General features: G+C 33.3%; 1 protein-coding gene and 2 long non-coding RNA genes across 5 annotated transcripts in view; 1 reads left to right on the forward strand and 2 right to left on the reverse strand.

Annotated features, from left to right (window-relative positions):
* Positions 1-1,397: 1,397 nt before the first annotated feature.
* LOC126882334 (uncharacterized) lies at positions 1,398-3,689 on the reverse strand. The gene is made up of 2 exons (XR_007697278.1): positions 3,336-3,689; positions 1,398-1,632 (listed from the first exon to the last, which is right to left on the reverse strand). It is a non-coding gene; the product is annotated as an uncharacterized LOC126882334 (long non-coding RNA).
* Positions 3,690-3,793: 104 nt separating this feature from the next.
* Positions 3,794-24,425, forward strand: part of LOC114326414 (casein kinase I) — a 230,179-nt gene continuing 209,547 nt past the window's right edge. Inside the window, exon 1 of one of the 3 annotated variants that reach the window (XM_028274774.2) lies at positions 3,794-4,255. In XM_028274774.2, coding sequence (XP_028130575.1) covers positions 4,180-4,255 — 76 coding nt within the window. In that variant the 5' untranslated portion in view covers positions 3,794-4,179. The remainder of the gene's footprint in view (positions 4,256-24,425) is intronic. The other 2 variants (XM_028274776.2, XM_028274779.2) reach the window with 2 other exon arrangements.
* On the reverse strand, positions 4,885-10,589 carry LOC126882327 (uncharacterized). Its single transcript, XR_007697276.1, has 2 exons — positions 10,481-10,589; positions 4,885-5,118 (listed from the first exon to the last, which is right to left on the reverse strand). It is a non-coding gene; the product is annotated as an uncharacterized LOC126882327 (long non-coding RNA).

Consider the following 24,425-nt stretch of genomic DNA (forward strand, 5'->3'; position numbering starts at 1 on the left):
TAAAAATTATTTTTTTTCTTAAGTGAAAACACTCCTCCTCAATTTTTGGATATGTTGTTTATTAATAAGCATGCTTTATGAAAAAAAATTAAAATCCAAAATAAAAAGTGTATTTCTCCGTTTTTGAGGTGATTAACTACGACATGTCTCGTCCATAAGAATCACAAACGTACAATCTTTAAAAATTATTTTTTTTCTTAAGTGAAAACACTCCTCCTCAATTTTTGGATATGTTGTTTATTAATAAGCATACTTTCTTAAAAAAAATTAAAATCCAAAATAAAAAGTGTATTCTCCGTTTTTGAGGTGATTAACTACGACATGTGTCTCGTCTATAAGAATCACACACGTACAAACTTTAAAAATTATTTTTTTTCTTAAGTGAAAACACTCCTCCTCAATTTTTGGATATGTTGTTTATTAATAAGCATACTTTCTTAAAAAAAATTAAAATCCAAAATAAAAAGTGTATTCTCCGTTTTTGCGGTGTTTAACAAAGACATGTTTCCTCAATAAGAATCGCACACATACAATCTTTAAAATTTATTTTTTCTGTTAAGTGAAAACACTCCTCCTCAATTTTTGGATATGTTATTTATTAATAAGCATACTTTCTTAAAAAAAATTAAAATCCAAAATAAAAAGTGTATTCTCCGTTTTTGAGGTGATTAACTACGACATATCTCGTCCATAAGAATCACAAACGTACAATCTTTAAAAATAATTTTTTTTCTTAAGTGAAAACACTCCTCCTCAATTTTTGGATATGTTGTTTATTAATAAGCATACTTTCTTAAAAAAAAATAAAATTTAAAATAAAAAGTGTATTTCTCCGTTTTTGAGGTGATTAACTACGACATGTGTCTCGTCTATAAGAATCACACACGTACAATCTTTAAAAATTATTTTTTTTCTTAAGTGAAAACACTCCTCCTCAATTTTTGGATATGTTGTTTATTAATAAGCATACTTTCTTAAAAAAAATTAAAATCCAAAATAAAAAGTGTATTCTCCGTTTTTGCGGTGTTTAACAAAGACATGTTTCCTCCATAAGAATCGCACACATAGAATCTTTAAAATTTATTTTTTCTGTTAAGTGAAAACACTCCTCCTCAATTTTTGGATATGTTGTTTATTAATAAGCATACTTTCTTAAAAAAAATTAAAATCCAAAATAAAAAGTGTATTCTCCGTTTTTGCGGTGTTTAACAAAGACATGTTTCCTCCATAAGAATCGCACTCATACAATCTTTAAAATTTATTTTTTCTGTTAAGTGAAAACACTCCTCCTCAATTTTTGGATATGTTGTTTATTAATAAGCATTATTTCATAAAGAAAATTAAAATCCAAAATAAAAAGTGCATTTCTTCGCTTTTTGAGAATATGAACTGCAAAGTGTGGAAAATTGGTTTTAATATAAAATTTTATATTAAGTATAAGTTTTACTATTGGTTTCCTTTAATTTAATAATATACTTGCTTGGTAGTACTATTGTCCCAGTATTTTTGCGATATTTTGAAAAAAAAATCTATGGATGGAATCTATGGATAACTTCACATCGGTATACAGTCACCAGTGCGATCCCCTCTACTCGCGCTGGTCCACTATTCGCTGATGGTTTCAAACTGATGCTAGAACAAACCTATTATTATTATGCATATCATTATCTGTAAATAATATTTCTTCTGATTGTTAATTGTAAAGGATAGAAAAATTACCATTTATTTCATTTTTTTTAGAATCAGCTGAGAGAAGTGGTCTACAAAAAACCAGGAAGGAAACAGAATATGTGGCTACGAAAGGCAAAAGAAAGGTTTACAAAGCAAATGTGACACATTTTTTTGAAATATTTAGGAATATCAGTAAATTGCATTAAAAAAATGTATGAAAAGATTTTGTTCAATAAAAATGTTTATATTTATCAAGGATGTATTATTTGGTATGGCCACATATCGTCAGTGATGTAATAATACATCCTATCTGTTTTTTCATGAGTTTTGTAAGAGAGACTAAAAACTTGTCTTAGGGTCACCTCCTGTTTTCATATGATATTTTTTGACTTGGTTTTGTAGTAAATTAAACTATCTATGAACTACAAAACAAGTCAAAACTTACATATGAACACATGAGGTGACCTTAAAACATGTTTTTCCATCTCTCATACAAAACTCATGAAAAAACAGATAGGAGGTATTGTCACATCGGCAAGGATGTACAGTGATAAGTGCCCTAATAACCGGCAAAATATGGGCAACATATTTAGTTGTGAGATAAAAAGAAATGAAACTAGTCGAGCTGGGAAATTTAGCGAAATTAACCTTTAAATTTACGTTATATTGATCCCACCTTTACACATATCAGAGGAGTATGTCAACTAAAACTGTCACTGTGACTGGTAGTTTCCAAACTCGTCTGATACGTCTGAAGGTGGTACACAATCAATACAATCTAAATGTATAAGTTAATATCGCTAAATTTCCCAGCTCAACTAGTTTCATGTCTTTTTATCTCACTACTTAATACATCTTTTGTGCTATTTTGCCGGTTATTAGAGTTTTTATATGTCATTATATGTTATCGCTTATATGTCAAAAACTGTCATTTTAGAGAAAAGTCACTAAAGACCTTTTCTGTTTGGAATGATCCAAAAAACCTAAAAAAACTTTTTTCCATGCAAAAAAAATAATTTTAGGAAAAAAAAAACAAAAAAAAACGTTTAAAAAATTTTTGACCACCTTTTGGTCCTGGCAACATGCAAATTTGTTAAAAGGAGTCCTTTTTGAGTAAGATTGTGCAAAAAATCCGAATTAGAATATTTTTCCTAGCGGATGCGCAGTGGCTTTCTGGACTAATTATTAATCTAAGTGATAATGAACATGAAGTAACAAATGACAATTTTGTTGATATCGTGAAAACTTCGCCTCCGATATCATTTATTATTTGTAAGATTGTTTATTCTTAAATAAAAAAAATATAGCAAATTATAAAAAATCATTGAATCCAAAGTTTTATGTTTGATTTAAAAATAATTTATATTTTTGTTTTTTTTTGATTTTATAAATAATGAAATAAAACATCCTGATAATAGAAGGTAACATGAGGAAGGGAGGCCGCTTTTCTATAAAATCACCGGGCCGCTTGAAAAGTTCCAGCACGCCACTGCTGCTCACTGCAAAAAAGGGCTGTTGTCGAAAAATTGCAGTCAACTCTACAAAAATGAATATTTTTGGCTGAAATTTTTTTGAGAGTACTATACTTTTACATGTTTCAATTATAAATAAAAATAATTTTTAGTTTCCAAGATATAATTTTTTTAAAAAGTCACTTTTTTTACCTGCAATACAACAACTTAACAAATTGTTGATTTCAAATTGTAACAATTGTTTTGCAAAGTATGCTGCCCTCTTGTATTTTCTGTGTTATCTTCATCATACAATTACTTCATCTAAAAACTTTCTGCGATATATTCGCAACAACAAAAACAAACAAAACAAAAGTTTAACCACCTTCACACCACAGAATCAAGCAATCAAGTTACACAAATTTTCAAACACCTCACCTGACACAGCGTCTCAAGTACGATTGCGCGAATTGGTAAATATAACTCCGCACGACCACGCAACTCGAAACACAAGTACGCAAACACGGTTGCGTGAAACGTGGCTCGCAATCGTGAAATTTACAAGACTTGCTCGACCTGTAGATTCTTGTCTCGCTTATTATTGGCCGAATGTAATCGTAGTTCGCGTATCTACCGGTAGGGAATCAGAGCTGAAACGAGCAACGATAAACGTATTTATAGCTTAATTTGTGAAATGTAAAATTAGAAAGAGACGGATAATAAATAGTATGTGAGATATCGGTACGTGTGTCTTATAAACTAGACACATCTATTTCTCAGTTGTCTTGAGTGTGTCATCGCGTGTACTATGAAAGGGAAAATCGTAAGGTCCGACGTAGTTATTATAAAATAATGACATATCTGTGATATTTTAAGAATTCTAAAGATTTTAACTTATTGCACTCTCATCAAAAGTTACAGTGTTTGTGAAAAGTGTGAATAAGTCAGCTAGATTATGTCAAATTTCCTATGATAGTTGGCTAATGTAACATGGCCGCCTGAAGACTACTACAATACATGTCTTTTGTTGAATAAAGTTTAATATTTTTAATAAGAAATGGAGCTGAGAGTGGGCAACAAATATAGGCTTGGCCGAAAAATAGGGTCGGGCTCATTCGGGGATATTTACCTGGGTAAGTGTTGACATTTTCTATCACATTTCTTTTTGTAAACAATGGGTGTACAGGTGACGACTTGAAAAACTCAACTTATTTCTGTATTCTAACTTGATACGAAACTACATCACAAAGCCTCTTACATCGAGAAAATACTCTAAGCAACTTTTAAGATCCTGCACATCCAAGTTCAAGAATGAACTTGAATGTCATCTGCCTATTACATACACTCCAAATTATGGGTGATGGTTACTTATCTATGCCCTTTGGGATTATGATCACGTCATTGCAGTAATCTTATTGAATTTAACAGAATATAATATTCATTCATTAAAGTCATCTAAAACGGATTAGAAACAAAGTGGTAAACAAGAATTCACCTGCCATGCTGCTTCTATAAATTTCATATTCTTAATAGAATGTAAGTTAGTGCCTCTGTTGAAATGGTCTTGAAAATACAAAGAATAATTTTAGTTTTTTATGTACAATTAATTCCAAAAATAAAACAGAACGTTTCCATTTTCATTTAAGTGCTTTATATCAATAACAATGTCTCAATTATTATAGAGATAGTAAACTTTATAAAATAATCTGTTATTGAAGAAAAAAAGTGTGTTATTGAAGAAAAAAGCAAATAACATATCCACAGTTCTTCTTCTTCTCTTTTTTTATGGCTTCGCTACGAGGCGATTCGCCAGCACTATTTGTTGGCGACCGTGATGTAATCTGGTTCTAAACCATATCAGGGCCGCTGACATTTGCGTGAGATGGTAGCATTTTTTCCTGACTTTTAAAAATTTGAGGTTAAGGTGTTATATACAAATAGGAAACACAAACACAGATTGTAAACAAATGGTAATAGGAACGCCACAGAGGAGAAACTGGAAGGCAAAAATATTAAACATATTAAAATAAAGTTGAGCATCATGAATTACAAATTAATTTTATTATAGTCAAGAAACTGTAAGATTGCACTGACCGACCTTTCGTTAGGGGATATTAAGATTGTATCTATTGAGATTGGTGTTTTGAATTTCATTGAAATAAAGATTGTGTATAAATCCATGTTGGGAATAACATTAATGGGGCATTCAAAGAAAATATGGTTTAAATCCTCCACTACTCCGCATTCACATGCTGGACTGTCTATTATTTTGATTTTAAAAAGATGTTGTTTAGTTAAGCAATGACCTGTTCTCATTCTTATTATTGTGGTGATATGTCTTCTGTTTTTAAATGTTAGGGTTGAGAACCATGCCTTAAAGGAAAAAGAGGTTTGCATTCTCATATACTGGTAGTTTTTCCTCCGCAGCATGGCTTCCCAATTGATTTTAAATTTAGTAATAATTTTTTCCTTTATGGAGTTTAGAATATCTTGGGAGTCTAATAACATAGCCAACGGAATATTTAAGCCTGTCCCTATTTTGGCTAGTAAATCAGCTTCTACATTACCAGGAATGTCAGAATGTCCTGGAATCCATGAGATTAAAATGTCAAAACCTTTCTTATATGCTGATAAGATGAGATTTTTTGTTTTGAGGGAGATTGAGTCATCAGTGGCTGATATTTTAGGGTTTTTAATTTTAGATATAGCATTTAGAGAATCTGAGAAGATAATAGCCTTCTTGATGTCTTTAGATATTATGATTTTAATTGCTTGGTAAATTGCCACATTTTCGGCTTTTGTTATAGATAACTCACCAGGAAGCCTAGAAGAAAACTTGAAGTTAATGTTGGGAATGTTGACTCCAAAACCTATTCTCCCATTACTTTTGGAGGCGTCAGTATATACAAAGGAGAAATCCCTATTGTACTTTTGGGTGAATATTGAAAATTTTTGTTTGATTGATGATTCATTTTTCTTAAGATTACAGTTTAACGTTTGTATTGGATTGCTTAATGTGTTGAAGTCCAAGTCATAACAAGGAAAGTTTGGATGTTTGTGTATTTTGTTTTGATAAGGGAAAAAATGTTCAAGGGCCATTACAAGAAGAGGTACAAGGTTTGCCTTGTGGAAAATGGGTTTATTTATGATTTTTCTACGTATGTTAAGAAGCGTCTTTATTACTGGGTGATTGTTAATTTTGATAATTTTAGATATGAATTTAGACGCTAGTATTAGACTTCTATGTTCCAGGTCAATCTGAGCAGATTCAGCTAAGATTGCTAAGCGCGGAGTGGATTTCATGCATCCCAGGCATACTCTGAGCCCTTCGAAAAATACTTTATTTAGGTTATTGCTACATTTCTGTGTAATTGGGCTGAACAGAAAGGAACCATAATCCATATGAGACCTAATCAAAGCATTAAAGACCATAATTAGAATCTTGGGGTCTGCACCCCACCAAACTCCACACAATGCTCTCAATATGTTGATATTTTTCTTTGCTTTAAGTACAATTTTGTCTATGTGAGGGTCCCATTTCAAGTTTTTATGAAAAGTGATGCCCAAGAATTTAACCTGATTTTTGAAGGGAATGTTATTGTTATTATTAAGAGTGATTATAGGGGGGTTTGTTTTGCGTTGACCTCTTGTGAACCACACAGCTTCACATTTATCAATTGAAATAGACAACCCATGAGCTTCTAGCCAGTTTTGAGTGTTTGTAATTTCTGGGATGATCTTATTTGTCATACTATGAATGTCTTTACCGCTAATATACAACACTAAATCATCTGCATACCCACATATTTTCACTTCGTTAGAGAATAAATAGAAAAGGTCATGAATGTATATGTTAAAAAGAATGGTGCTTAAGGGAGAGCCTTGAGGTAGCCCCTTAGAAGTTTGGTATGGTCCCAAGAAATTGCCGTCATCAGCTCTTGAATATAAAAGTCTATTTTGTAGGATTTTAAGGATAAGGTTGATTAAAGCCAAGGGGAGGTTTAAATTTTTAAGTTTATTATAAAGGTTGTATATTTCAACATTGTCGTAGGCTGATTTAATATCTAGAAAAATGGCTAATACCGTTTGGGAAGATTCAAATGCTTCTAAAATCGTAGAGTGTAAAAGAGCTAAATTATCATATGTCCCTCTACCTTTCCTGAAACCTGATTGATTAATTTTAAATAGTGAATTGTGTTCCATAAACCAATCCAGACGATTTTTAATTATGATTTCGAGAGTTTTAAGTACACAGGATGATAGGACTATTGGTCTGAAACTCTCAGACAAAGTAGGGTTTTTTTGAGGCTTTAAGATGTTAATTACATTAAATTTTTTCCATTCCACAGGAACAGGACCCCCACTCAAACAAAGGTTGTAAATTCTTAACAGTGTGTTTTTGGCTGCCAGTGGGAGGTTTCTTAACATCAAGTAAGATATGTCATCGATACCTGGCGCAGAATCTTTTTTATTATTTAACGCCAAATTATACTCATGGATTGAAAAGGGAGCAACTTCTTGGTTATCATATGACATATTAAAATTGGGATCAATGTTTATTGAAGACATTTTACCTAATATTTCTAATTTGATATTATCTGGCGGATTATGAACAACTTTATTATTGTGATAATTGGAAAATTTTTTAATTTTATTCCAAACGTAAGTGATATTGGATCCTCTGTTTAAGGATTCACAAAAGTTTTTAAATTTGTATTTCTTTTTTGTTTTTAAGTTCCTCCTAGTCATAGCGATGATGCGTTTTGTTTCGATGAAATTTTCTATAGAGGGGGAATTATTAAAATTGGAGATTGCTTCTTTTCGTGTTTTGATCCATAAGGAACACTCTTCGTCCCACCATGGATTCCTGGGTCTACCCTGTACCCCACAATTTTTGAAAGGGATTGCTTCATCTGCCGCTGTGTTTATGACTGTAAGGAAATCCTTATAGTCTTTGATTTCTGACAAGTTTTGCTTGTTTAATAATATGTTCTGGTAATAGGTATTCCAGTCAGCTTTTTTAGTGTTTCTTGTTTTGTATGGTTTAAGTAGGTGTCTTTCTATTCCATTAAGGTCCTCTATATTTAATTTAATGTATGTGGGAAAGTGGTTACTGTTACCGCAGTCTTGGATAACACCCCACTCAGACGACAAACACATACTGTTGCTCACAATTGCAAGATCTATTGCACTGATGTTCTTATTAGAGTCTTGAAATAACGTTGCTGAGCCATCATTTAACACTGTAAGGTCATTATCAAAGGAAAAATCAAAAATAACTTTACCACCTTTATTGCATACCCCTTTATCCCAAGCGGGATGGTGTGAGTTCAAATCCCCCATAATGATTAGATTATTTAAGGGTATACCTTCTACCATTTCGTTTAGTAAGGTGGCAGTGATTGCCATATTTGAACTAGAATATATATTTATAAGGTATAGGTTACTGATACTAATTATTATGTATTGAACTAGAGCTGAATTGAATTTTTTGATTGTCGAAAACCTTATGGATTTCTTAATGCATGTTGCCACCCCACCAAATGAATCATCCCTGTCTTGTCGGATGATGTTATAAAAGTTTAAAGAAAATCTGGCATCATGCTTAAGCCATGTTTCATTGATGAAAATGATATCTGGATCCATTTCGGATATTAGACTAATCAGGTTATCCCTATTTGCATTAACACTTCTGATATTCCATTGTATTATTTTTAGTTTTGGGTTGTGAGACATTGTGGTGTATAGGAAGTTATAAAGAGTCAAAGTCTGAGATTGAATCTTGGTCCATATAGTCCAAGTTTGTCTGGGATAATATATTTTTGAGAATATTTAAATTATCGAATGTCGCATTATTGAGAAAATGTAGACAAGCGTTTCTGGTATTATATAAAGTATCTGAGTCAGAATGTTGAATATGTTGCAATGCACTGGGATGCCAGGCTAAGTTTTGTAGAGAGTTTGATGAGGGTTTTTCTGTGTTTGTGTTATATGATGTTGAGGCTTGTTGTTGGGAGGGAGAGTATGTTGATTTTTCGGGGCGTGAATTAGGGAAAAAGAGGTTTTCTTCATGAGCTTTCTTGTCGTACCCTTTTTGAATGACTCGTCTTTTGTTGTTTGAGTTAGAGACCACCTGTTGAAATGAGCGTTTGGTAGTGGAGGATTTGAAGTTATGAGTTCTTCTTTGGGAGGGCGTGACAGAGTCGTTGATGCTAACATTATTGTTTGGGATATTATTGGACTTCCTATTCCTAAGAACTGGGAAGTCACTGGCATACATAATAAACTTATCTTTTTCTACATATGTTTTTGTGACTGCTTCGTTGGCATCATAGAAAGTCATATTTTCGTATGCCATTAATTCTTTAATGTTTTTTTGCCTCAGGAATTCGGGGCAGTTCTTATCAGTGGCTTTGTGGGGTCCCTTGCAGAAGAAGCATCTGACTTCACATGCTTCAGTATGGGCAAGTTCACCACAGTTAATGCAACGATCTTTACTCTTACAGATTGTTTTAGTGTGCCCAAACCTTAAACAATTGAAACACTGAGTAACTGGTGCTACGTAAACGTTAACTAGTTTCGGCATGCCATAAAAGTTTACTATTTTAGGCATTATTACACCTTTAAAAGTAAAGAGTACTGTGCCTGTTGGTTCATACGTGATTACGTCATTCTTGAATACCTTCCTATTGAGTCTTCTAACATTTAGTATTTCGATGTCAGAGCCTGTACTGCAACAATCCAACAATTCTTTGTCACCAATCTCTAGATCAATTTGTCTAACTATACCCTTACAAGTAACAAAATTAAAGGGAATATAAATTTTATAACCCTTGTCTAACAAAGTTTTATTATTTAAAAATTGATTAGCTGATTCAAAATTAATAAATTCAATTGCAATTCGATTAAGGCCTTTACTATGTATTTTTCGAATATCTTTTAATTTTAAATTGAAAATATCTCTAGCAATTTTAATCCCATTAAACGAACCTACTTTCGTATCTATGTTTGTTGATTCTAAATACACAAAAAAGGGCCCATTATCTTTTTCGGAGTAGAGGTTGATAATTTTTTGTTCCTGATGGGTTTTATCGTTCTGAGATAGGCTATGGGAGTTAGAAATATCGTTATTACTATTTGAAATATCGTTATTACTATTTGATGCGGAATCTAAAATTATGTTCTCGACGGGTTTGAGGGGGGACGTACCCCCCTGTTCGTTACTCATAATACAAAAAGCCAGTCAGTGCAAGTTTTGTAATAAACAATATATAAAAAAGAAAAATAACAAAATATATCAAATTAAGCCTATAAAAAAGAAAGAAGTATTCAAATGATTAAGCTAATGCTCAACTTACCCAGACAAAAACAATTTGGGGTAGGTTAGGTACGTTAGTACTTAGGAAAGACCTCGTATTCGTAGAACGCGGAGCCAAGCGCTGTTCACACCACCAAGCACAGGTCAAGAGTGAGGATATCCACAGTTAAATACCAAAACCTCATAAGTCAAAATCTACAACTTTTCAGGAGATTGAAAAAACTTCACTGCTTAGTATAGGTATGTTTTCTTTTTCTTCTTTCTTTTCTGTTGAAAAGTATGTCTTGACATGTTTTTTTCAGAGTAATAAATAAATGCTGAGAAAGAAAAAACATGTACTAAGCTGTGAAGTTTTTTCTCTCTCCTGAAAAGTTGTAGATTTTGACTTATGAGGTTTCTGAATTTGATATTAGTAATATCACTCAAATTGACACCAAAATATCATCAGCAAACATTTGTGGGAAAGTAATACACAAAAAAGAACTTTTTTGAACTAATCACTAATCAATTTCATCTTCAAAGGAAGAGGAGATATGGAATGGGAAACAAACCAGTAAAACTACTGTTCGCAAATGACACAATACTGATAGCCCAAGATGAAAACAGTGTGCAAAGATTACTTAGTCCACAGTTTTAACATAGAACAAAAGAATTCAATATGAGAATTTAATCTCAGAAAACTAAAACAATAATTAATAGTACACTTCGCGTAAAAAAAAACTGGTACAACTCTTATAACCGAAAATCGTGTTTTTCAAGTTGTGTAAGTTGATCTTGTCAAATGTGTCATTCTAATTTCTAGGACAACGTTGCCAGTCATCTTAATTAAGTACCCATATATTGATTCGTGTTTTATTATAATTTATGAAAATATTTCAATTCAAAAATGGAAGATAATCACCATCTTTCGTAAACAAAAATATTGATAGTGGTAGTCAGGGTTGACAGATTGGGGTATTTTCCCACAATTTTGGAGTAATTTGAAAGCTTCTAGAGGAATTTTTCTAAGGAGAAATGGTTGGCGGATTTTGGGGGGGGGGGGCGGAGGGATTTTAAGGGGTCATGGTAAATTAAATTTGCGAATATACATAGAACTGTATATTGTACTCTCATATAATCAAAGACGATAGGACCTATGAATTATTTCCAGGGCCCTCTGTTGATAAGTAGTATAATTTTGGTTTACTGTTCTCTACATTTGACTACTAATTATGTACCTATTAAAATGCGGCAAAAATTTAAATTTGGGGGATTTGAGCTTAAATTTAAGGAATTTCACTTTTAAATGGGGGATTTATTACATCTGGCAACTCTGGTGGTAGTTGTCAAAAATTTTCCCTGACAAATTCTGTCTCTCTAGGACCTCTATCTTGTATGTTGGCCTCAATCTCGCTTCACTGTTTGAATGGGACAGGGCCATTCCATCAGTATTGACAGTTCGTTGGAATGACCACATAACAGGGTTGTTTTGTTTTAAACATTTTGTTTTAATCAACTGTTTTAAACATGTTTAAAACACTTAAATTAAACAAGCGTTTTTTTCATTTTCTTTGTGAATATAGGCCTCTGAATTTATAGGTACAGTGAGGGCGTTTGAGTTGGAATAAATTCATTTTCTCGAGAATGAGCGACCGACTCTGGAGATAAATAATTACGAATCAGGTCGATTTTCATTTTTAAATTATAATTTTTTAGCATATATATCATACTAATGACGTCATCAATCTGGGCGTGATCACGCAATCGATGATTTTTTTAAATAAAAATAGGGGTCATGTGACAGCTCATTTGAAAGGTTATTCCATTCTCTATTCACTGATATAAATATTAACATAAATATTTATACAGGGTGCCCAAAAATTTTTTTGAATAAAATTAGTTGAGACAAAAAGAAGAATCTATATAATTTATTTAATTCGAAATACATTTTACTGCTGTGAGAAAACGGAAAAAATGTTAATTTGAAAAATAAACATTGCTTTTCGCTTAAATTAAATGCTCAAACTGCTAAGAGGCAGGTGGGTGGCAGCTTTAATATTGAATTTAAGCGAAAAACAATATTTATTTATTAAATAAACATTTTTTCCAGTTTGCTGACAACAGTAAAATGTATTTCGAGTTAAATTTTTTTTTTTTTTTATTATCTCCCTTTATTGACAATCAGATATAAAACAAACATCTATAAGTCAATTTGTTGGTCTTACATTAAATTAAATTATTGTAAATGTGGTGACGTGGAGAGGTAAACATCCAGCGATGTTTCCTCAGTTACCTCTTAGGTCGGAGGGCCAGCTTCTTCTTAGTCTTCTATTGTGGACAGGTTGCAGTAGTGGATGAAGTAGTGGATTAGGATGGTCTTCTAGTTTGTTGTGGTGTTTTCTGTTGTTTTCTCGGATGACTTCGGTTACATATGGAATTTTTAGATCTGTGTGTAGAGTTTGGTTTGATACATACCATGGTGCATTAACTATTGCTCGAAGTATCTTGGATTGCGCTCTCTGGATAATCACAGTATTGGATTTGCTAGCACAGCCCCACAGTTCAATGCCATAAGTCCAGATTGGCTTTATCACTGCTTTATATATTAGCAATTTGTTTTCTATTGAAAGATGGGAATTTCTTCCAATGAGCCAGTAAAGTTCTTTGGTTTTTAGGTCAAGTTGCATTCTTTTCTTTGTTATATGGTGTTTCCAGTTGAGTTTATTGTCAAAGTGTAGCCCTAGATATTTGACTTGATTACTTTGTGGTATTTTTATTTGATTGATGGTTACTGGTGGGCAGGTTCCAGTCCGGAGAGTGAATGTTATATGGGATGATTTTGTTTCGTTTACCTTAAACTTCCACTTCTTCAGCCATATTTCAAGTGAGTTTAGATGCTCTTGGAGATTTTGTGTTGCTGCAATAGGATCGTCATGCTTGGCAAAAATAGCAGTGTCGTCTGCAAATGTCCCGATGGTTGTTTTATCATTTGTAGGCAAGTCATATGTATATAGTATGTACAATAATGGTCCTAGTATGCTCCCTTGAGGTACGCCAGAGTGAATAGGCTTGTATTCCGAGACTTCTTCATTAACTTTTACTTTAAACTGCCGTTCGTGTAGGTAGGCTCTCAGTAGGTTGTAGTAACTTGCTGGAAGAATTCTTTTTATTTTGCATAACAAGCCTGGATGCCAGACTTTGTCAAAAGCCTGACTGATGTCTATAAAGGCTGCTGTGCAGTACTGCTGATTTTCAAGTGACTGGTTAATGGCGTTGACTATGCGATGGCATTGTTGTATCGTTGAATGGCTTTGTCGAAATCCGAACTGATGATCTGGGATCCAATTTTGTGGATTTATTTCTGCATTTATTCTGTTTAGGATAAGTCTTTCAAGCAACTTGGAGATTGTTGGTAATAAGCTGATAGGCCTATATGATGAGACATCTAGAGGGTTTTTGCCAGGCTTTGGTATCATAATTATTTGTCCAATTTTGAGTGCTTTGGGCCAGTAGTCACATCTAAGTATTGCATTGAATATGTGCAGTAGTTTAACTATGCCCTTTTTGGGTATTTCTTTTAACATTTTTGCGGTTATCAGATCTTCGCCTGGTGCCTTCTTTGGGTTTAGGGTGGCAATTACGTCTCTAATTTCTTTTGGAGTAAATAGTTTTATTCGGTCCTGTATCTGTAGTGGTTCTTCTAATATTTGGTTCGCTTCTGGTACTTGGTCGTCATTTAGTGGAGTAAAAACTTCTGCTAAATACTCGGCAAATAGGTCAGCCTTTTCTTTATCACTTTTTGCCCATGGTCCTGGTGGTGTTGAATTTTTACGTATTGGAGGTAATGCTGTTATTGGCTTTCTCTTACTTTTTATGGGCTTCCATATAGAGTTGTCTTGTCTTGAAAGATTGGTGATATAATTCGTAAATGACTCATTTTTGACTTCTTGCAGCTTTGATTTTAATTTGTTGCTGATGCGATTGTATCTTGTTCTGCTGTCTGGTGTGTGTGTTCGTTGCCATGCAGATCTGGCCTTTCTTTTTTCAGCTACCAGTTTTTTTATTTCTAAAGGTATATTACTTATGTTTCTGTTGGGACTACTTTGTGGGGTAGCTGATTTAGCTGCATACTGTAGTATGTTTATAAATTTGTTATAGTCCTCTTCTATTTCTTCCGGTTTTTTCAGCCTCGTTGTTATTTCGATAGTATCGTGAATTATTTGTCGGTAAGTGTCCCAGTTTGTTTTATTGTTGTGCAGGTGGAGTTTTGGTTTTTTAGTGATAACTGTTGTACTTACCGTTGCTATTATTGGGCTATGGTCAGTAGTTAGGTCATAGCTTGGTGTTATATCTGTATAAGTTATACCGATACCGTTTGTTATGAAGAAGTCCAATAAATCTGGTTTTTTGTTGGGATCGGTCGGCCAGTATGTTGGTGTTCCCGTTGAGATAAATGAGTAATTCTTATTTTGTATAACATGTGCCAGTTCTCTGCCTTTTGTTGTTATAAGTCGTGACCCCCACAAGGTATGCTTGCTGTTGTAATCTCCCCCAGCAATGAATTTTGGTCCTAAAGTTTGTAAAAATTCTTCATAGTGTTCTCGTTTTAGATTATGGCGAGGAGGGCAGTACACAGCTGTTACGTTGACATTATATGGAAGTGCTTCAACGCTTACTGTCGTTGCTTGTATGTGTTCTTCTTTGTACTTCAGTAGTTCATGATGTTTAATATTTTCTTTGATGAGTATTGCTGTACCTCCGTGGGCTGTGCCGTCAGGATGCTCAGTATGATATAGTTTATATTTAGGTATGTTAAAATAAGTTCTGTTTGTGAAGTGTGTTTCACTAATTAAAAATATGTCAATTTTATTTATGTCTAGAAATATTTTCACTTCTTCTGTATGGCTTGGAAGGCCGTTGGCATTCCATTGGGCTATTCGAAGAAACTTAGCCATTTATTTCATTTTGTTCATAAGCATGGTAAGCATGTTGAGGACCATGCTATTTTGTTGGATTAGTTGGTTGAATAGATTCTTGAATTCTTCCAAAAACTTGTTTAACACAGTGGTTGTATCTTCTGTTTGGTTGCGTTTAGTTACTTCAGCATAGCTCATGCCCTGGGGCAGTGGATTGGATAGTTGTTGTGTGTTTCTTGTGTATATATCATTTGTGTAGATTGCTGATGGGTTTTGATGCTCTCCATTGTTTTTATTGCTTCCTTTGGTAAGTTTCTTATAGTGATCACATCCCTTGTAATTGGCTGGGTGGCCTCCATTGCATAACGCACATATGGCTGGCGTCTCCTTTGACTTTTTGCACGTGGTGGTATTGTGTGAGCCTCCGCATTTTACACAGACGTATGGTTTATTACAATATGATTTGGAATGTCCATATTGTTGGCATCTCATGCACTGTATTATACTGTTTTTTTGAGTTCGTGGAGGTTCTATGTGTACTACTCTGTTCTGTAGGCCTGTTATATTATAGACATCTTTGTTGTTTTGCGCGGGTTCTAAATCTACAAAGAAGAGATTAAGTGGTTCTTTGGTTTTTTGTTGTTTTACATTAACTATGTTTCTCACTTTGTGCCCTAACTGAGATAGCTCACTTTTTATGTCATCAGTATTGGTTGAGTGATGTAAGTATCTGATCACGATTCTGTAGGCTCGTTCTTCTTTTAGTTGGTACGTGTGATGGTATATATTTTTTTCCTTGAACTCCTTAACCAATTTTCGGTATATTTCTGGTGTTTCACAATTTATTTTGACAACGTTGTTTATTAAACTTTTTGTCTGGTATTCTTCTTTTTTGGCTATTTCCTCTAATTGCTTTGTCATCTCTTTGAAATCCTGTACCCCGTGTACAAATATTGGTGGAGGTTTTGGTATTTTGTTGGTTTCGACGTTTCCAATATTTTCTTCTGTTTCTTTCGACAGCGGTTGGAATCGGTTACCTGTTTCAATTTCGCTTGGATTTGGTTTGTTGTTATGTATTTTCTTTCTTTTATTGCTTCCCATGACTTGCCAAGCGTTTTTACTGTTTGTCTGATTTTCTTCTTCATCTTCACTGGTTGATGTCATATAGTGAGTTTCTCTGTCTTCGATATTTGCACTATTTTTACTTGATGTCGGCATTTGCTGCTGAACTGGTTGAGAGCTGAACTGGTTGGTATTTACTGTCTGTATAGGAGTTGTATGATACTGTTGTTGCATAGTTGGCATATTCATGTTCATTGCATTTTCTGGTTGCTTCATCATTGTTGGCTGCCACTGTAGTTGGTTATTGGTTGCTTGTGGTATTTGTAAATTTATTGGATCACTCTGTATGTTTTGTTGTTGATAAACTGGTTGTCCATTTCTGAACCCAATAAGATTCCCCGAAGGGAACATATTGTTTTGTTTTTCTCACTTATTGCTAATGGGTTTTTTTTTATTGTTGTTGATAAGATAATTAGAATTCTTAATCACCGGTTTTTCGGAGCGCTTTAACGATGTTTACACCTCGATGGCCCAGCGACGACTTCGAGTTAAATAAATTACATATATACATTCTTCTTTTTGACTCAATTAATTTAATTAAAACAAAATTTTTGGGCACCCTGTATAAATAAAGATGTAACAGTTTATATTAATGGATAGACAGTTGAATAACCTTTCAAATGAGCTATCACACGACCCCTATTCTTATTTAAAAAAAATCATCGATTGCGTCATCACGCCCAGATGGATGACGTCACTAGTATGATATATATGCCAAAAAATTGTAATTTAAAAATAAAAATCGATCTGATTCGTAATTTATCTCCAGAGTCATCCGTTCTCGAGAAAATGAATTTATTCCAATTTAGAGGTCCTTACTGTACCTATAACTTCAGAGGCTTGTATTTTGAAACCATGATTTTTTGGAGCTACGCGCCCATTGAGACTTTTATTTTACACATCAAGGACTACCAGAACCCAAAGTTTCAGAGGATTTGACAGAGAGCCATTTCCCATAAGGTTTCTGCGGGGTCCTTTGTCAAAAAATTAACCGGGATCAATGCCATTTCCATAAGCTCCTTCACTTTATTCGTAACATTTACCAAAAATTCGCCATTTGCATGTTCAGGCTGAAATGCTTCCAGAAGTTCTAGTCATATCTCTGTAGCCTCTCCTTTAGTGCAAGTATTTGGACTTTGTCCCTGCAATATACTTTATTTTTATAAATACCTAGTCTTAGGCATTTGTCTTTAAATTTGTATCATTTACAAGCTTTATTACATCTTTATCAATACTGTTTGAGCAAACGTGAAATAATATTGGCCAGTTTTCCAATTAACTTTCTATTACTTTATCGGAACTAGCATTCCGATAAAGTATTCCAATGAACATCCTGGTGCAATACAAGAGCAGAATCACCAGCTTCTCGGCAATTTGTGCTATCAAAATGTACTTTTCATGTACAGCTGGTTCCAAAAAAAACTGATACGACTCTTGAAGCGTATTTTGCAGAAAATTGAGCAGTGTACTTTCTTCTTCTTCTTTTTGTTGTTGGTCTCACTGCAAGGCAATTACCAGCACGATTTATAGGCGATCTTGATGTAGTCTGGCTCTAAGCCATATAAAAATCGCTGACTATGTTCTTGTAAAAAGTTTTTGATGTGGTGTGATATAATGAATATGAGTTTAATTATATTTAATTTATAATATTTTGAAGGATAAATACTTATTATTTACATACTATGTCACTGTCACTGCCAAATCTTAAAATTTGTCAGATAACTTCAACCTCAAAAATGGCTGTTTGGTTGTTTATTTTATTATTTGTCTGTCATAATAAATAATTATGTCATAATTTGTCTGTCATATCATGTCAGACCAATCATACACTGCTCAAAATGATCAAATCTTACTAAGAGTCGTATCAGTTTTTTTAGGAACCAGCTGTACATTTCTGAAATATTTGCAATTTTTTTTACTACTCTTTATTCCTGGCACTTCTATATCATGGGCAAGTAAGTTCAATATATGGGCCGAACAGTCATAAGTTATTATATGTATCTGTGCTGCCTAATTCCTCAAAAAGATCCTTCTCATTTTAAGAAAATATGATTTAAACAATGTTTTTTTCTACGTTTTATTTGTTTAAAACATGTAATATAAAAACAAAAAAAAAACATGTTTAAAACAAAAAAAAACCGTTTAAAACGAAAAAAAACGTTTGTTTTGTATAAAATAAAAAAAAAACATGTTTTTTTTGCAACCCTGCCACATAAGCACAATGGGTTAGAGACATGTGGTCAAAACAGCAAGAGATAAATCATCAATCAGTAGAAGTATTGGCAGACAGCTCAAAAAATTAAGTGACAACCTGCCATAGAGGTATCAATCTGCCAATGAACTAGCAGAATTGCTTATACAGAGGAAGAAGAAGAAATTTATCTTGTTTTAATTCAAGATTGGACATACAACTGTGACATAAGTACCTAGTTAGAAACAAACTGGTACCTTAAAACAGATTTAAATCCTGATACTTATTCATGGTTTACAAAGAAAGGGATATCAAAAAATCATATAAAACATGAATATTACTATAATGTGGATCTAGAATTATACAGTGAGGACTTTTGAGTTGGAATAAATTCATTATCTCGAGAATGGGCGAATTTGGAGAAAAATTCTGAGACAGGTCGATTTTTATTTTTAAATTATGACTTTTTCGAATATATATCATACTAGTGGGGTCATCCACCTGGGCGTGATGACGTAATCGATGATTTTTTTTTTAAATGAGAGTAGGGATTGTGTGATAGCTCATTTGAAAGGTTATTTATTTCTCTATTCAGTAATATAAACGTTAACATAATTGAAAAAAGACTAAGTTTTCACTCTAATGGCATATAAAACAACATAATGCTATTCTACATCCCACCGGAATGAAAACAATGGGAACCTTCTCTGGTTACACCTCCGGGGCTTCTACAATTTGCAAGCCATACGGATGCTGAGACTAAGGAAGATGAGGGAATTCTACAATTTACAATTCACGTCCCATCTGCTCAGCGCGGTAAAGTTCCAACGAGAATGGTTCCCTTCATACTCCACACAGAGTAAATGTAAATCAAAAATGAATTACCATTTTCAATTTCGTTGCAAAACGAAAACACAGCCAAACCATATTCTAGTCCAATCAGAGAGTGCTGCAAGCACCCCTACTGGTTTCGAAACTTATTAGTCTCTCATCAGGAGGCACATATGCTGCTCTCCCTGATCCATCTATGCCATTTCGTTCGTTGCAATCCGGAACTGCACGCTGGGGTTTGTTTTGGTTGGATCGGGGAGAGCAGCATATGTGCCTCCTGATGAGAGACTAATAAGTTTCGAAACCGGTAGGGGTGCTTGCGGCACTCTCTGATTGGACTAGAATATGGTCGGCTGTATTTTCGTTTTGCAACGAAATTGAAAATGGTTATTCATTTTTGATTTACATTTACTCTGTGTGGAGTATGAAGGGAACCATTCTCGTTGGAACTTTACCGCGCTGAGCAGATGGGACGTGAATTGTAAATTGTAGAATTCCCTCATCTTCCTTAGTCTCAGCATCCGTATGGCTTGCAAATTGTAGAAGCCTCGGAGGTGTAACCAGAGAAGGTTTCCATTGTTTTCATTCTGGTGGGATGTAGAATACCATTATGTTGTTTTATATGCCATTAGAGTGAAAACTTAGTCTTTTTGCTAGCAGTTGCCGCTAGGGCATCTATGCCATTTTGTTCGTTGCAATCCGGGACTGCACGCAGGGGTTTGTTTTGGTTGGATCGGGGAGAGCAGCTATTGTGCCTCCTGATGAGAGACTAATAAGTTTCGAAACCGGTAGGGGTGCTTGCGGCACTCTCTGATTGGACTAGAATATGGTTCGGCTGTGTTTTCGTTTTGCAACGAAATTGAAAATGGTTATTCATTTTTGGTTAACATAATTATTTATACAGGGTGTTCAAGAAAATTAATTTTAAATTAAATTAAAAATCTAGGTGTTGTGCTCGATTCCAGCTTATCCTACATCCCCCGTATTTCATCTATTGTCTCAAAATCACAATGTCTCAGTTAATATAATAGAGTAACAGTTTGCAGTAACACTTGATTGAATATCATTTAGTTTAGTTCTAAGACCTCACACATTTTGGTAAAAAGCATCAATATTTTCTTTCGGGTATACTTAGATTTATTTGTACCATTGAAAGGCCTTACTTCGTTTGCTGGCACTATACATGGAACTCGATTCTGATATCTAATGACTACATTCTCTCCATTATCTTTACGTGTCTTTAATTCCGCTTGCACATACTTATATTTCTCTCTTTCTTTGGAGGTTAAGTCAAATTTAACAAATACCTTGTTCTAGTATTTGTGTAGCTACGGAAGGCTCAAAACAGAAGTGGAAGATCAAGTAAATAGAGCAAACAGAGCCACAGGTTTCCTGAATGACACAGTATGGAGAAATAAAAATATCAGAAAAGAAATGAAAGGCAGAATTTACAAAACAGTCATCAGACCAATAATGACATATGCGGCAGAAACACGACCTGACATAGAGAGGACAAAAAGATTGCTCGAAACAGCAGAGATGAAAACCCTTTGAAAAATTGATGGTAAGACTCTATGGGACAGAGCTAGAAGTACAGATATACGATGGAGATGCAAGGTGGATAACATTAATAACTGGGTAAGAAACAGAAGAATAGAATGAAATGACCACATAAGCCGAATGACAATAAATAGAGTAGTAAGGACAGCAAGAGACGGTTTCCCAATAGGAAGACCATCAGTGGGAAGACCACGAAAACGATGGAAGGACAACTTACTAGAGGCACATTGAAAAAACAGACAGTCATGTCTATATAAAAAGAAGAAGAAGATTCATTGAAGTCCTCTAAAATAGGAACTATTAGAAACAAGGTGGTAAACAATAATTCACCTGCCTGTGCCAATCATATGTAAAATAGAAATTGATTGCCTCAGTATTGAACAATAGTTACATTTATTTTTAACTTAATGTTCTAATTTCAAGACTGATTTGTCAATTGCAAAATGTTTTAGATATTTAGATTATTTACTGTACTTTATATTATAGGACTAGCTCTCAATTGTTAAATGAGAGCAAGTAATTTTATTTTTTTGTTGTTGTTTATTATGTATTTACCAATTTTGTACCTACTAGCACTAGTTCTTATTTTGAATTCTTTTTATAATTTGTGTGACATTTTAATTGTATCATGTACTAATGGACTTTGGTCCGCCAATAAATAATAAATAATGGAAATAAAATACCTTGGAATTACACTGGATTAAACATTACATACAAAAAATATAAAAATTTTCCCATTTGTCAATGCGCTGATTTAGGAGTCTCTAAAAAAGACTTATTTTGCCCTCCTGAAAAGTACCACTTTTCACATTCCATAGTTGGAAATGGCAGGGATGATATTAACACTGAGATGAAGTCAAGAATTAAAGCCAGTGTAAGACGAATAATGACATATGTATCAGAAACAAGACCTGATACACAATACAGCCACAACACAAAGACTACTAGCAACAGCAGAAATGAGGGTACTGAAAAGAGTTACAGGAAATATGCTGTGAGGTCTAAAGGGGAGTCAAGAATTAGAAGAAAATGTAACATACAGGCACTAAATAGAAAAAAAGAATAGACCACATAAGCAGAATGGGAGAGACACGTGTGGTCAAAACAGCAAGAGATATATCGCCAATCGGCAGAGGTATTGGCCGACTTTGGAAAAGATGGAGTGACAACCTTCCATAGAGGTATCAATCTGCCAATGAACAAGCAGAATTGTTTATAAAGAGGAAGAATAAATTCATCTTGTTTTAATTCAAGATTGGAAATAAAATTGTGACGACTGGTTCCTCAACACAGATTTAAATTCTGTTATATTTATGGTTTACAAAGAAAGAGAGATGATTTTTAGAAAAGTCATATAAAAACGTGAATATTACTACATATAATGTGGATCTAGAATTATATAATTAATATTATATCACAAACTTTTTTGTGTTTATTTTTCTATCACGACATAACAGCAGTTATGATATTAAAAAAGTTGTGAGTATTTTTTTTGTTTAATTTGTGCACAAACAATGAAGCACATGAGTATTTACATGCAATTTAAAAAAATAAATGTTCATAACCAATTAGAATAGATTGGTCATGGTCACGAACCAATTTCATCAGACCAGACTAATATAAGGTAAAGATTATGAGTATTGATGTCAATCCATCAAATATGACAATGATCTATACGCTCTGAGCTTCGCTGGTGTCGCTCCTAGTGGATTATAATTCAACTTTTACCGGTAATTTTTAAATTTAATATTAAATTGATATCGCTTAATATTTACAACGCTAAAAAGTAATTAAATTGTAAAAGATTTTTTTAAGATTTTGCTAATCATTTTGACGCTCTATTGATGAAATATTAATCTCTTACTTCGGATACTTTCACAATTATCGTGTAGATGGCGCTAAGATTAATTTATAATTACATATTACGGAACATTAAAAAACGTAAATTGAGTATTTAAAACGTAAGTATATTTAAGATAAAAATATATACCACAGCTTTGACCAACTAATATTTTTTATAATTAATGTTTTTAATTTTAATTTTAAATTAATCACTTTGACATTTATGTCATATTTCCAGTAAAGGTTTACAGACTTGTCACTACTGGCGCTCCCGAATTTATAAATATCCCCTCTACGTACGAGCTCACAGTGTATACTACAGTTTTAAGTTGACCAATTGTTTGATATTGGATGTTCATAAAAAATAAGTCAAAGTGTAATTGATGGAGTAAAAGCAGATTAGCAATAAAAATATGTCAATATTGTTCTGAAATTACTTCCTGATAAAAACTTAGTTCTTTATCTCTTAATATACAGTGTACTAAGAACCGACAAAATAATTCAAGAGACAGAAAACACAATACCTTGTGAAATAAAAAGAAATGAATCTAGTAGAGGTGGGAGATTATTGGTAAAAACCTATAAAACATTATATTGATAGTTTCTCACCTTTAGACGTATTGGAGGAGTTTGGCAACTGTCACTGTGACAGGAGAGGAGATTTTACATTTACATTTTACATCTAAGAAGTTGTTCCAGTAGTCAAAGTCCATGTTTCTGATGCATACATTACTACAGGTCTTATAACTGTTGTGTATATTTTTACTTTTGAATTAATATATACTGATTTCGAATTTATGATACTGTAGGCTGTAGAAGCATTTGTTTCAAGTGAAATTCTCGCTGTCACTTCATCACTCTTTTATTTCCTTGTGTCACTATTGATCCTAAATATTTGAAATGGTCTACTCTTTCAATTTTTTGTCTGCTCAAAGATATATGAGTGCCTTTTGTTTTCTACCTTTTCCTGAGTCGTTTTCCTATACTTTGTTTGTGAGACATTAAGTTCTATACCCATAATATAAGCCCCTTCTTTAAAATATGTCTAAATCTTTTCTAGGTCTTTTAATTTCCTGGACATTAACCTTGACCTGCTTTATTATGTTCCACTGCAAGTAAAATATAAACACTGAAATTGAAAACAGATTGATGATAATATTACAAAGTTCAGTTACTTTATAATGTGATCACAAAGTCACAACTACTCCCTACCAGCTCTAACAAAAAACTGGTCAATCTAGTATGAACATACTTATGTCACCTATGAGTGACACATGCACTGCATCAAGTATCAGCATGGCACCCAAAGGTGACATGAGCACTGAATGGGTTAAGGTACATAATTTATACAATGACAATAATTTACAAATTCCCTTGATCTACCAAAAGTAATTTTAAAGCATTTTTTATTTTATTACATTTTATTTAAATATGTAATATAATATTTACCTCACACCAACTAGCTATACTTTTAAGATCATTTTGTAACAAATAACAAAGAGGTATTAACTAGGTTATTAACTATTCGAAATGTTTTAAGGTCA

This window comes from Diabrotica virgifera, chromosome 1 (genome assembly GCF_917563875.1).
Source record: "Diabrotica virgifera virgifera chromosome 1, PGI_DIABVI_V3a".
Classification (NCBI taxonomy): Eukaryota; Metazoa; Arthropoda; class Insecta; order Coleoptera; family Chrysomelidae; genus Diabrotica; species Diabrotica virgifera.